General features: G+C 42.1%; 1 protein-coding gene across 8 annotated transcripts in view; it reads left to right on the forward strand.

Annotated features, from left to right (window-relative positions):
* The window catches only part of RC3H1 (ring finger and CCCH-type domains 1), a 114,614-nt gene that overhangs the window by 38,985 nt on the left and 62,634 nt on the right, over positions 1–12,995 (forward strand). For all 8 annotated transcript variants that reach the window (XM_053246339.1, XM_053246340.1, XM_053246341.1 and 5 more), the window contains exons 2-5: positions 1,226–1,587; positions 4,576–4,696; positions 7,777–8,016; positions 10,708–10,883. In XM_053246339.1, the coding sequence (XP_053102314.1) occupies positions 1,357–1,587; positions 4,576–4,696; positions 7,777–8,016; positions 10,708–10,883 (768 nt within the window). In that variant the 5' untranslated portion in view covers positions 1,226–1,356. The remainder of the gene's footprint in view (positions 1–1,225; positions 1,588–4,575; positions 4,697–7,776; positions 8,017–10,707; positions 10,884–12,995) is intronic.

Genomic DNA, 12,995 nt, shown 5'->3' on the forward strand with positions numbered 1-12,995 from the left:
TTGCTTTAGTCAAGAGATGAGAGGCTTGTTTTCCATGAAAAGGTTGGACAAGTGTCTTCCAAAAATCCTTTAAGTTCTTAAGGCTTTATGGAACCTGTCTCAAAATTCTGCTTTCCCACTTCACTCAGTCAAAATTTCAAATGTTCTGCTTTTAGATATGGGGCTCAGCTGCTCTGATGTCTTACAGTTAGTCAGTCTTGTTTGGGGTGGGACTTGAGTATTCTCTCATGAACTAGTTCTCCTCCCCATGTAGGAAGGTACCTAGAAGTCAGAACCTGGGACCCGCAGATCTCCTGACACTTCCTGTAACAGATCAAAGGCTGAGTGATGTCTTCTAACTATTATAGCATCTGGCAGTACAGTCATCCCTTGCCAACCATGGTTTTACCAACCACGGTTTTAAGTATATGTGAATAGGAAATTGAGACAGGTCTTGCCAACTGCAACCCGAGTATCTGCGGTTGGTGAGGGTTTTTTTTAGTAAGGGGGCGGGTCCAGCAATTTTGGGGCGTTCAGAGGTTCAATCTGCTCATTCCTCGTGCTGACCTGTGCTGACCTTGCTCTCCCTTGCCAATTTAAAATGCCTTTGAGGGATTTTGGGGAGTTCAAAAAATTTCCAAAGGTTCGAGCTACTCATTCTTCTTGATGACTCTTGGTGATATTACAGGATGTTTTGTGATTTATTTATTTTTAGCCTCCCCCCCCCACCTTTATTTTTAAGTCTTTTTGTGGCCATGGTTCCCCAAACTCCCTGTTTCCCATAGACTTTAATGCCTCGCCAACGGCAAAGTTTTGCCAGAACGGAATCCTAGTGGTTGGCAAGGGAGGACTGTATTTCAGCTCCACAAGATAACAACTAGAAGAAAAAGAAAACTGGACTTGCCTTGTTGCTCCCCTGCTTTTACAACTATTAATACAACTATTAGTTTGCTTCTCCCTTATTAAGTTCTTTAATTTTTATGTCAAAACATCCTCAGTAATTTTGAATACAACTGACCAGATCTTACTGAAGAATTCTGGGGAACAAATCCCATAATTTTTAGTATTGTTTGTGACCAAATAGTAACACTTGAGAATTGAACTTGGATTATGTATTATTGGATTATAATATTATTTCTGGATTATGTATTATTTCATCAAGTAGATGAATCACCTTTTCTAAGAATCTAAATACAATATGTTTAGGCGGTAATTAGTTTTTATTTTTTGTTTTTTGTTCTTTCAGGTTATATTTCACACTATGTGCTGACTGTCTGTACTTACAGAAGATATTTAAAAACAATTTTTTTTCAAAAATTTTTGATTCCAGTGGAATCTGTGCTTTAGATTTTGTCTTGTGAATTGAAGCCTGAAACAATGCCTGTACAAGCTCCACAATGGACGGATTTTCTCTCCTGCCCTATTTGCACGCAAACCTTTGACGAAACAATCCGGAAGCCCATCAGCCTGGGCTGTGGCCACACAGTCTGCAAGATGTGCCTGAACAAGCTCCACCGGAAGGCATGCCCCTTTGACCAGACCACTATCAACACAGATATTGAACACCTTCCTGTGAATTCCGCCTTGCTGCAGCTTGTGGGTGCTCAGGTAAGGTTGTCTTTTTTATTTTTTATTTATTAAGGGATTTGTACTCCACCTTTCCACTTCCATAATAAAGATGTTTAAGGTAGCTTACATACATAAACAAGAATAATAAGAATCCACATGTTTCAGCTTTGCTTTATTATCCAAGCACTGATAGGGAGGAGAGCTGGTCTTGTGGTAGCAAGCATGACTTGTCCCCTTAGCTAAGCAGGGTCCACCCTGGTTGCATATGAAAGGAAGACCAGAAGTGTGAGCACTGTAAGATATTCCCTTCAGGGGATAGAGCCACTCTGGGAAGCACAGAAGGTTCCAAGTTCCCTCCCTGGCTTCTCCAAGATAGGGCTGAGAGAGACTTCCGCCTGCAACCTTGAAGAAGCTGCTGTCAGTCTGTGAAGACAATACTGAGTGAGAGAGACCATGGTCTGACTCAGTATATGGCAGCTTCCTATGTTCCTGTCTATCCCCTAGCACCTTCTCACTCCAAATAAGCAAATGCACCAGACAGCCTCCCAAACATACTCCCAAGACACATGTACAAAAGAGCTGAACCTTAGGCTGAGAGAGTAACCTGTCCAACTCTCAAACTGGGACTAATATGTTGTCTGTTGGATTACACTGCAGATTTTCCCAATGAGAGACGGATACATATATTTAATCTCAAGCCCATGGTTCTTGATTTCTGCAGAATGAAGGGATGAGCCATCCCAAAGCCATATAATAATCAATTCGTCTTTCCAGTGTTTCCAATTGTAACAAGACCTTCACTAATGAAAGCCGGGCTGAGGGATCTGAAATCTTTCAAGATCTCCTGCTTGGATTCATATGAAAATTGTCTATGAGCAAACAACCAAATTAGAGTTGCTGCTTTCTCCCTTCATATCACGTTTCATTTATTATTTAAGTCTTTCCTTTACTACCTTGCTAACAGAGACCAGTTTCTCCTGACACTTCCTTGTGTATCTGAGGAGAGTGACTCCGTATTTTTTAGTCTACTATTTGCTAGCTATTTCCTTGAGTTTTTATATTTACATTATGTGAAAGTAAGTAGGCTATCCTCAGGATACCCAAGTCTAACAACTATAAAATGTTATATTTTTGTTTTTACATAACATTTTGTTTTATGGTATATGTTTTTCTTTAAAGTTTTTATTTGGATGGTTTTGTTTTCACAATTCACAGATTTCAAAGAGTTGATATTTGTCAGTGATTCAAGCACCTCTCTACTGGGTGCCTCTTGAGAGTTAATGTGTAATTTCCCTTCAATTCTTTAATAATGACTTCCATTTTAGGGAGGAAAGCAGGCTGTCATTAACCTCCACTCCTGGGTATAGATATCCATTCCCCCAAAATCAATAAAAATGAAATAAATTATTGCAAAGCAGAACATTTCTCACAGACACTCAATCCCTCCTTGCTTTATTCTACTAAATGCAGTAAATAATGTAGAAGTTTGAGTTGTTAATGTTGCAGTATCTGAATGCTGAAGACAAACATAGTTTCTTTAAGAGTAGTCATACCCAAGCCTGCCATGAAAGAGAATTGCCAGATTGCAACCTGGAGAACAGTCATGTACCCTTTTAAATTCCCCAAGGCAGCTACAGTTCCCTCACCCCACCCCACCTGCTGCCCCAAATTTATTCTAAGCCCTATTGTGTAATTCATTGCCCCCCTATCTGCTGTACAGCCACCTAATGGTGCAGTGGGGAAATGACTTGACTAGCAAGCCAGAGATTGCCACTTTGAATCCCCACTAGTATGTTTCCCAGACTATGGGAAACACCTATATCGGGCAGCAGCAATATATAGGAATATGCTGAAAGGCATCATCTCACACTGCGCGGGAGGAGGCAGTGGTAAACCCCTCCTGTATTCTACCAAAGACAACCACGGGGCTCTGTGGTCGCCAGGAGTCAACACCGACTCGATGCACACTTTACTTTACTTACCTGCTGTACATCATGCTTGGTTAGAGTTCTGCTCATTACTGCAAGTTGATGGTGGTGGGTGGCGAGATTGGGGAAGGATTAGGAATTCACAATTTCCTCTTGCAACAGAAATTTAAAAGTATTTCACCATTTTCCACGTTGAAGCTGGACAACCCAGCATGAAATTAATGTGTGAACCAGTTTTTAATAAGAGGGGTGGGTTAGGTTATGTTAGCAATAATTTCCCGAAAATAGCAAATAGGTTTACTTGAGACTTAACTTCCCTCCTTCTGCCCTAATTTCAAAACTGGCAATACTTGTTGGAGTTGCTCAAGAACTAAGCAAGATGAAGGGATAGATGGAAGCTTGTTAGTGGAACCCACTTTCCCTAGTAAGCTACAGACTTCTGAAAATAGAAGACACTGGTGCTGTCTTTGGTACGTCCAGTGCAATATAAGCTACTCTTAACTCCTACTCTTACGCCCTCAACTCCTGTCTGTGGCTTCCAGCGGCATCTGGTGGGCCACTGTGTGAAACAGGATGCTGGACTAGATGGGCCGTGGGCCTGAGCCAGCAGGGCTGTTCTTATGTTCTTAATCTCACTTCTAGGATTCAACACTTTCCTTTTAATATTGAAGAGAGTCCTAACATGTATTTCTAAAACAAAACAAAAATAAACCTAATAGCTGTGCATGGAATAAAAAAAATTCTGATTTCATTTTTTAAAAGATTTTATCTCTGTTTGGATGCACTTAAGGAATCGTTGTGAGGCTATTGCTGTGTTGCAGGAGAGTTGCAGGAGAGTAAATTGCAAGAAGTAGTTGCAGGAGAATAAACAAGGAGAATTTAAGAATGTCATTGTAAAAAGATGTAACTTGCTTTTTTGCTTTGAATGCTCTTAAAATTTTCTTTGTATTAAAATGATACATGTGGTTTTAACAGCTAGGAATTTCACAGGTATATTGTATTTTAATGTAGTGGTGGGAATGCTTAAGGCTGGCAATCTTAATATTTTTCAATTTTGTACGTAATTCATGGCATTAATTCACTTGTTCTCTTTTCACAGGTGCCAGAACAGCAGCCAATAACCCTGCGCAGTGGTGCTGAAGATACCAAACATTATGAGGAAGCCAAGAAATGTGTGGAAGAGCTAGCATTGTACCTTAAACCACTCAGCAGTGCGAGAGGTGAATAATGCCCTTTTATACTTCATTTGAAAGTGAAAACTGAAAGCAACAGCTGTCACTAAAAATATCCTCACACTCCAGCACTTTTAAAATGGCTACCACAGAACTTCTTGAGAATTTGCAGTGGAGAAAACATTCTTCTTAGAGTGCTGAAGCAAGCAACATTAGAGAAGAAAAAAGATCAAAAATCTAGCCCACAAAATATTTTACATTTACATTTTTACATGCTAATTTCTTTTTTACAAGGTCTACATTTTACTTGCACTGTATTAGGAATTTGTGACATATCAGTAGTTTACGGTGAAGGAAAAAGTGAACCAACTCATTTGTAATTTAGGAAATTATGCTGGTCACCTGAAGGAAATGCTTGTTACAGATGATCAAGTGAGTGACTTTTGGCAAGTGTCGAATTTTTGATCTTGTTATTAAGAATATTTATTTACCATTTTTCTACAAAATTTCCCATAGCAAAGTGATAAGAAAATGGTTCCTGGTCACAAAGTTCCCAAAAGGGCTCACAATCTAAACTGATGTTGATAGTGTCTGCCAGCAGATAGAAACAAAAGTCTGTTTTAGATAGTCAACAAACTTTTGACTGTAAGAGCTGGTTCAAAATTTGATTTTTGAGAAATGTATCCGGTTTAGCTTAGATGCTCCAAAAGCCACAGTTTCTTCTTCATGGTCTCTGTGCACTCACCCTGATGGAATATACACCTGTGTAAAAGAGCTCTGGGTAATTTTAGTTTTAGTTATGGAATCTGTGTTCACCCCTCCATTCCAGAAATGAGAGATGTTGCTGCTTTAAAGGGTGGGGTGAGTTCAGTCCTTCTTGGTTTTCTTTTATCTGCTGCATAAGCAGTAGCTTCAGAAAATGCCTCACAACAGCGTGCCTTCTGTGGTCTTTATGCTCTTTCTTTTGACTTCCTTCCTCCTTGATTTGTCTCATCTTCTTTGGATTGTGGATTCTTTTGGATTCTTTGGATTGGATTCCTCCTTTGGTTTTTTTGAGGAGCAAGTCAACATATTTATGTATTATTTCTCTATGTAAACCGCCCTGAGCCATTTTTGGAAGGGTGGTATAGAAATCGAATGAATGAATGAATATTCGATTTCTATACTGCCCTTCCAAAAATGGCTCAGGACTGTTTACACAGAGAAATAATAAATAAATAAGATGGATCCCTTTCCCCAGAGGGCTCACAATCAAATAGAAACATAAGATAGACACCAGCAACAGTCACTGGAGGTACTGTGCTGGGGATGAATAGGGCCAGTTACTCTCCCCTTGCTAAATAAAGAGAATCACCATGTTAAAAGGTGCCTCTTTGCCAAGTTAGCAGGGGTTAGACTTTAAAATAACTTTCCCTTTTTTGATGGCTGTGCATCTGTGGCACAGGAGCTGTCTATCCAGTGGTGCTGCTTTTTCATACAATGCATAATTAATCTATGGAATTCTCTGCCACAAGATGTGATGACCACCACCAGCTTTGATGGCTTTAAGACGGGCTTAGTTAAATTAATGGAGGACAAATCTTTCAATGGCTATTAGTCTGAGGCAGATGCCCCAGAGGAGCAACAGATTTGGAGATGAGGCTTTTTAAACAAAGAAATAAAGTTTCTTGATAAAGCAGAGGCACAATGTAAACACTGACAATTAATACCTATCCTTACCTGCTGATTTGTGCACAATGCCAGCAGGGAGAACTTGCACCTGGGAAGATTTAGGGGTCTCATCGCAGAAGTGGTGCTGAAGTGGGGGCAGGGAGGTCTCTGCTGCTGATTATGTGGCTTTGTGCATTTTCCAGATGGAGCATTCTTCCACTGCCTCTGGCACTGTATTGGGTGAATGCATTCTGAGAGACCCTTGGATTTTAAGTCTTCTTTGTACTTAAAAGTGCTCAATAAGTGGTCCTTCAGCAGGGTTGATTTGATTTAAATCTTAATTATTTAAATCACAATTTAAATCCCTAGTCCAGTTTTAGGAATGAAATAGTATTTGTAAAATATTATTTAACTAATAGATAACTTAAGAAATTGCAACTGTGGATGCTACTCATTCCCCTCTACACCAATAATTATGCCACTACTAAATGGAAAAGAGTTAATGCTAGAAGAGCTTAGAAAATTCATGCTATTTGAATTTGCAAGGCGGAGGAATTTTTTTTTATGTTCCAAAGTTGCTTGCTTTAGTAAGTTCTCACCAATTAGAATCACACCAATTAGAATCACATGTTTATATGCACTTGAAAATAGTTTTTGCTTGCATGCCATTTTCCCCACAAGTAACACCATATGCTGTTTAATTCTGTTCCTGTGGTTGGGAGGAATTACAGTGAAATTGATCAAAAATTTTGAGCATCTACTCCAAAAAATGAGTAGAAATGGCAACAGGGTTTATTTTATACTAGGGCTGTCACCTATTTAGAAACAAAAGCTGTTGTCTAATTCATTAGTTTAAGTGAATACCATTAATGAATTCTTTATACATTTCTATATGTATAAAACAGTATTTTGAGTGGGGGGGACATTATTTCTTGATTATTTTTTTTTATGATGCGCACACATGTTGCCACTGATGCCATATTAGAAGAGGCGTTTCCTCCTGTAAAGGAAGAGGAATGCCTCTGCTAAGATGACATCTCCAACTCACAGTTTTTATAAGTACTTGTATTTTCTTTTTTTTAAGAGAAACAATTGTTTGGGGGGAAAATCTGTCATTTTTATTTGGGGCATCAGTTTTAATTGATAGAAAATGATCATTCAGAAGTGCATTTAATCCTGTATAGCTAGAGTTCCTTTGTTCCTTTCTCATTAGACATTTGCCTGGAATGCCTTTTTGATGTGCATTATTTGGGGAGGAGCTAATTTGAACCGGAACACTGATAGGGAGATGCTGACTGAATTACAATTTCATTATTGAAAGACCATTTTAATCAATCTAAAGCTTTCCATAGACGACAACACCCTGACCAAGTTGTACTAATAGCCTTCCCCTATCCATCCAACAATGTACTGTAAATAACTTCCAAATCACCTTTGAGAAACTGAAAAATAACTCCATTGTTTTTCTCTTTGCTAAGGTGTAGGACTGAACAGCACCACCCAGAGTGTACTCAGTCGACCCATGCAGAGGAAGCTTGTGACTTTAGTACACTGTCAGCTAGTGGAAGAAGAAGGTCGGATCAGGGCTATGCGTGCAGCGCGATCATTAGGTGAAAGAACTGTCACAGAGCTCATCCTTCAGCATCAGAATCCCCAGCAGCTCTCTTCCAACCTTTGGGCTGCAGTGAGGGCGCGGGGTTGCCAATTCCTTGGACCAGGTATACACCACTTGGGTCATGTGTTTTGATAGAGTAACAATGAGTTATTTATGAATTGAGGTGACTGACTCTTACCTAGTGCAGCTGAATAATAAATGTATGTTCCTCATCATTCACACAAACATAAACACACACACACACACTCCTGTATGGTTTGGACTGTATATTTGATCAATATATAAAAACTGAAATGAATTGATGCTATGTTCCTCAGGAGATTTTGATAGTTTGACCCATAGAAAAGTGTTCCAGGAAGGAGACATGAAATGGAGGCTATGGGATATTTCATGTAGTATTTAAAACATTTCTTTTCTGTCTCTCCAAAAGTTCAAGGCAATCTACAGTCCAACTTTAAAACGAAAATAAAAACAAGAATAAAAACCACTAGCTTAACCCACGCAGAGCATCTGCGCACTAGTACTTGATTGCTCCCCTCACCTCAGCATTCTCTCCACCCTCACCTGAGCTGTGCTTCTCCTCCTCCATCCCATTGCTTCCATCCGCCTCATTCCCTCACTCCTCTTGGTTGCTCCTGTATGCCATTATCCATCCCCCTCACCCCTCTTGGTCACGGCTGTAGTGTTGCCAGAGACCTTCTCACCCGAGCCCCACTCCTGTTCCTCCCCGCAGGAGTAGCAGCAGCAGTTGACCAGGCTCTTCCTCACTACTGCCACCACCATGGCTGCTCATTCCCCTCAGGACAATGACAGGCTCGGGCCCGTCCCTCGCCTGCCTGCCTCCCTCCACCAATGGCCTCTGTAGCTCTGAGTAGTGGTGACAGTTGACCATGTCCTTCCTTGCTACTGCCATGGCCACTTATTCCCTTCAGGCTGCTGACAGGCCCGGGCCATCGCCCTTCCTTCTCTCTCTTCCCCTCCCATCTTTTTCTCTCCTCCACTTGCTCTTCCCCTCTGTCTTTCTTCCCCTGCCTTCTCTCTCTCTCTCTCTTCCTTCCTGAGTTAACAGATCTTGTTCATCTTGTTTCCTCATCTAATTCTCACAGTGGTGGCCACCTTCTCCTGAAGGGGCTCTTTCTTCCCTCACAACCCCTTGCTTCGCAGACCCCTGCCCACTATCCTGTTCTGGATGGGGTCACACTTCCCTAGAAGGAACAGGTATGCAGCCTAGGGGTGCTTCTGGATCTGAGCCTCTCCTTGGTGTCCCAGGTTGAGGCAGTGGCCAGAAGTGCCTTCTATCAGCTTCGGCTGATACGCCAGCTGCGCCTGTTTCTTGAGATAAACAACCTCAAAACAGTGGTACATCTGCTGGTAATCTCCAGACTGGATTACTGCAATGCGCTATATGTGGGGCTGCCCTTGTATGTAGTCCGGAAACTACAGTTGGTCCAGAATGCGGCAGCCAGGTTGGTCTCTGGGTCATCTCGGAGAGACCATATTACTCCCGTACTGAAGGAGCTCCACTGGCTGCCGATATGTTTCTGGGCAAAATACAAGGTGTTGGTTATATCGTGAAGTTTTCTATTTCTTCCTCAGGGAGGAGGGTATCCTGAGGTAAGGTACCCCTCCCACACGCTCCACAGGCAAGGCCATGTCAATCATTGCAACCTTTTGATTTTCAGTGAGAAGAGGCCCCATCTAGCTCTGGTTCTGCTTCCTCTTTAAAATGTGGTTTAAAAAAACCAAACAACCCTACAAACATAAGATTTTCTATATCTTCTCCAGATTTGATAAGATACTAAAGGAATTCTACTGCCTTCATATTCGCCTTACTGACATAATTCTTTAATTGACATTTTACCTTATATTTTCTGCTGCTACATTTAGTTGGCCTATATTGATTATCTGCTTCCCACCTTTATTAATAGGCAATGCAGATTTAATACATTGATATTAACCTTACTGACCTAATTGATTGACTTCTACTTCAACCTACCTAATGTTCTGACTTAATTACTTCTTCACTTTTAAGTTCCACAGTGGACTTTATTCAAGATTATCATTTTACTCTATAGAAGAGATCTTTGGGGCTGCTACTGATCTACTGTGTCCTACTTTGTCAAATACTTTACAAGTCAAATACTTAGTCTCTGCTGAAGCTGCCTTGGAAGATATAATATTAGCACATTTTTTTTAGCCATAGTGTTCAAGAAGTGAGATGTCCCATCTGGGATAGTATTCTGCTTTTTGACATTCTGTCTTAGGATACCCTCCTCAACTGAACAGAAAGGGACATTAGACTTACTGTGAAGGTTTCTTCTCAGTGGATGGAGCGTGTCTTGGCCACCTAGGACTGTCCCTGTCTCAGATGGTCTTGCTGCTTGAGGGATAGATTAGTGTTAGTCACTAGTGTTTCCAAGGAATTTCACCTTAGAATAATTTTACTCTCGGGGATGAACTTTTGTAGTAGCTCCTTCTTCCTTCTCTGTTAAGAGCATTTCAACATATAATGCAGCTTTCCCCGCCTAAGTGGGATTTATGCCTCCTTTACTACATTCTGAACCGAGATGGGGCCTCTTACGACCAAAGGTCATGAGACAATGGTGATTGACATGGCTCTGCCTGTGCAGCGAGTGGGAGGAGTAATCTATCTCCAAATGCCCTCCGTTCATTGAGAAGAAGAAACCTTCACGATAAGTCAGATATTCCTATCTAGAATGAGCAGTATGTAGCTTAAATTGCTCTTAATCTTTTGGCTTTTATTAATTTTGCCATGCTACTCTGAATTTTTCAGCAATGCAGGAAGAGGCCCTCAAGTTGGTTCTTCTGGCTTTGGAAGATGGATCTGCTTTGTCTCGGAAGGTTTTGGTTCTCTTTGTGGTACAGAGGTTGGAGCCACGATTTCCTCAGGCTTCTAAAACCAGCATTGGGCATGTTGTCCAGCTTCTTTACAGAGCCTCCTGTTTCAAGGTATGGATCAGCTGTTTTAGTGGTTGTTAACTAAATATTAGGTTGCTTTAAGTACCTTTTTATTCCTCATGTTATTCCTAAGAAGCCTTTTTAATCTGGAAGTGATCTGTTGTCATCATGAGAAATGGGTTACTGCGCTTGCGCATGGACCTTCTGGATGGATTAATTAGCTCCTCTCTGGTGCCCCTCCCTGCCATGCATGTGCTCAGTGCATTCCTTTTCCCAGCAGTCAGGCACCATTTTGATTCAGTTGCTTTTCAACTGCTGATGTGGCAAGACCTGTGGGTGGTTGCTCCTCAGTTAGTAAAAAAGAAAAGCTTTATTTCGGGGAAAATATACTGTGTTTATTGATCTACTCTCTGTTTTCTGGAAGTCGGACTTAGTTGCTTGGACTTCTTTCGGCTTGGCTGTTAGAATGGAGGGAATAGAGAGAGAAAAGACTACTTTTAAACATTTCTCTCAGTGTAGAGTGAAATTGCCTTCTATTGATGAGCATGACCTTTGTTTACTGTGCTTGGGTGAACAGCATGTTCCTACCGCTTGTAGGATTTGCAGGTCGTTTTCAAAACCAACTTTGAAGAATTGATCGTTGCCCCTCTGGGCGGCAATGTGTGGAGATGTGCTGCATCTGCCGATGCCGAGACCAGAGTCAGCATTGAGATTGACATCTATGGGCTTGGCACTGGAATTGGCATCATCGGCTTTGATGAGTCAGGGTCTGTGCGCACAGTCAAAAACCCTGGCGGATGATCCTGAAGAGATTGTCTTTAAGAAGCCTAGGAGTTTGATGCCGGACATAAGAAATACAAGCAGCATCGTGTGTCTTTGGAAGCTGGCCCTCCACCACTGAAGAAGCACAAGTCGAAGACATCGCATCCATTGAGATTGAGGACTCATTAGCCATCGAACAAGTTCTTCAGTACCAAAACCTTCGACACTGAGGGATTCCATAGGCTCCACCAAGCTTCCATCGCGTCCGTTGACATCAACGTCCTTGCCAACCTCAACCTTGATGCCTATCATAATGTCCATTGGGTCTGTATCATTGGTCGATACCGAACCTGGGAATTTGCTGCAGAATGTTCCAGGTTTGCCATTGGCAGCAGTGGTACCACAGTCTTACAAGCCCTTGTCCTTATCTCCGGCACGGATGCCTGTAAAGTCTCTTCTGTTATTTGATATGAGGGCAGTGGGGGGGGTGGGGTGGAGAGCGTGAGCAAGAGGGCTGTGGCGGGGCGGAGAATGTGAGCGAGAGGGCTGGGGTGGAGAGCGCGCGCGAGGGGGCTGTGGGGGGTGCGGAGAGCGCGCGCGAGGGGGCTGTGGGGGGTGCGGAGAGCGCGCGCGAGGGGGCTGTGGGGGGTGCGGAGAGCGCGCGCGAGGGGGCTGTGGGGGGTGCGGAGAGCGCGCGCGAGGGGGCTGTGGGGGGTGCGGAGAGCGCGCGCGAGGGGGCTGTGGGGGGTGCGGAGAGCGCGCGCGAGGGGGCTGTGGGGGGTGCGGAGAGCGCGAGCGAGGGGGCTGTGGGGGGTGCGGAGAGCGCGAGCTGTGGTGGGGGATGCCACAGGTTCAGTGTACTACCACACAGATGCTCTGTGTGGGTTCGGTTAGTACATATTAGTACATAACATCAAAAGGCTAAAACTAAGAATGATTGCAGATTAAAAAGTAAAATAGATAGAATATACTCGTTAAAACTAAATAAGCTAAAAACCTAAAATTACTAAAACTAAAAGAGATAAAATAATGATAATATAATGATACAATTTCTATTATCTAAATGCCCAGAAAAATAAAATAAAAAGGGGAGTATAAAATTGTAAAAGACCAGATCTAAAACTATAAAAGCAATAAAAAGAGGGGCGGTGGAGGGGAAGGAAAACAAAGAAATGTAGTAAAATGCAATAAATTGCAGTACAGTGCAATAAAACAATAGGTATGGAGGCATGGGCAAGTGCAAGGTCAATCCAGAGTCATCAAGAATCGGATTAAGGGGGCTCACAGCCTATCATCCTTCGACGGATGCCAATCGCAGCCTCACAGAATTTGGCAATGCTATATGTAATGGCAAGGTTAGAGTCAGAAAGCAACAGAAAACTGTAGAATTGTCTCGAACGT

This window comes from Hemicordylus capensis, chromosome 4 (assembly GCF_027244095.1).
Source record: "Hemicordylus capensis ecotype Gifberg chromosome 4, rHemCap1.1.pri, whole genome shotgun sequence".
Taxonomy (NCBI): Eukaryota; Metazoa; Chordata; class Lepidosauria; order Squamata; family Cordylidae; genus Hemicordylus; species Hemicordylus capensis.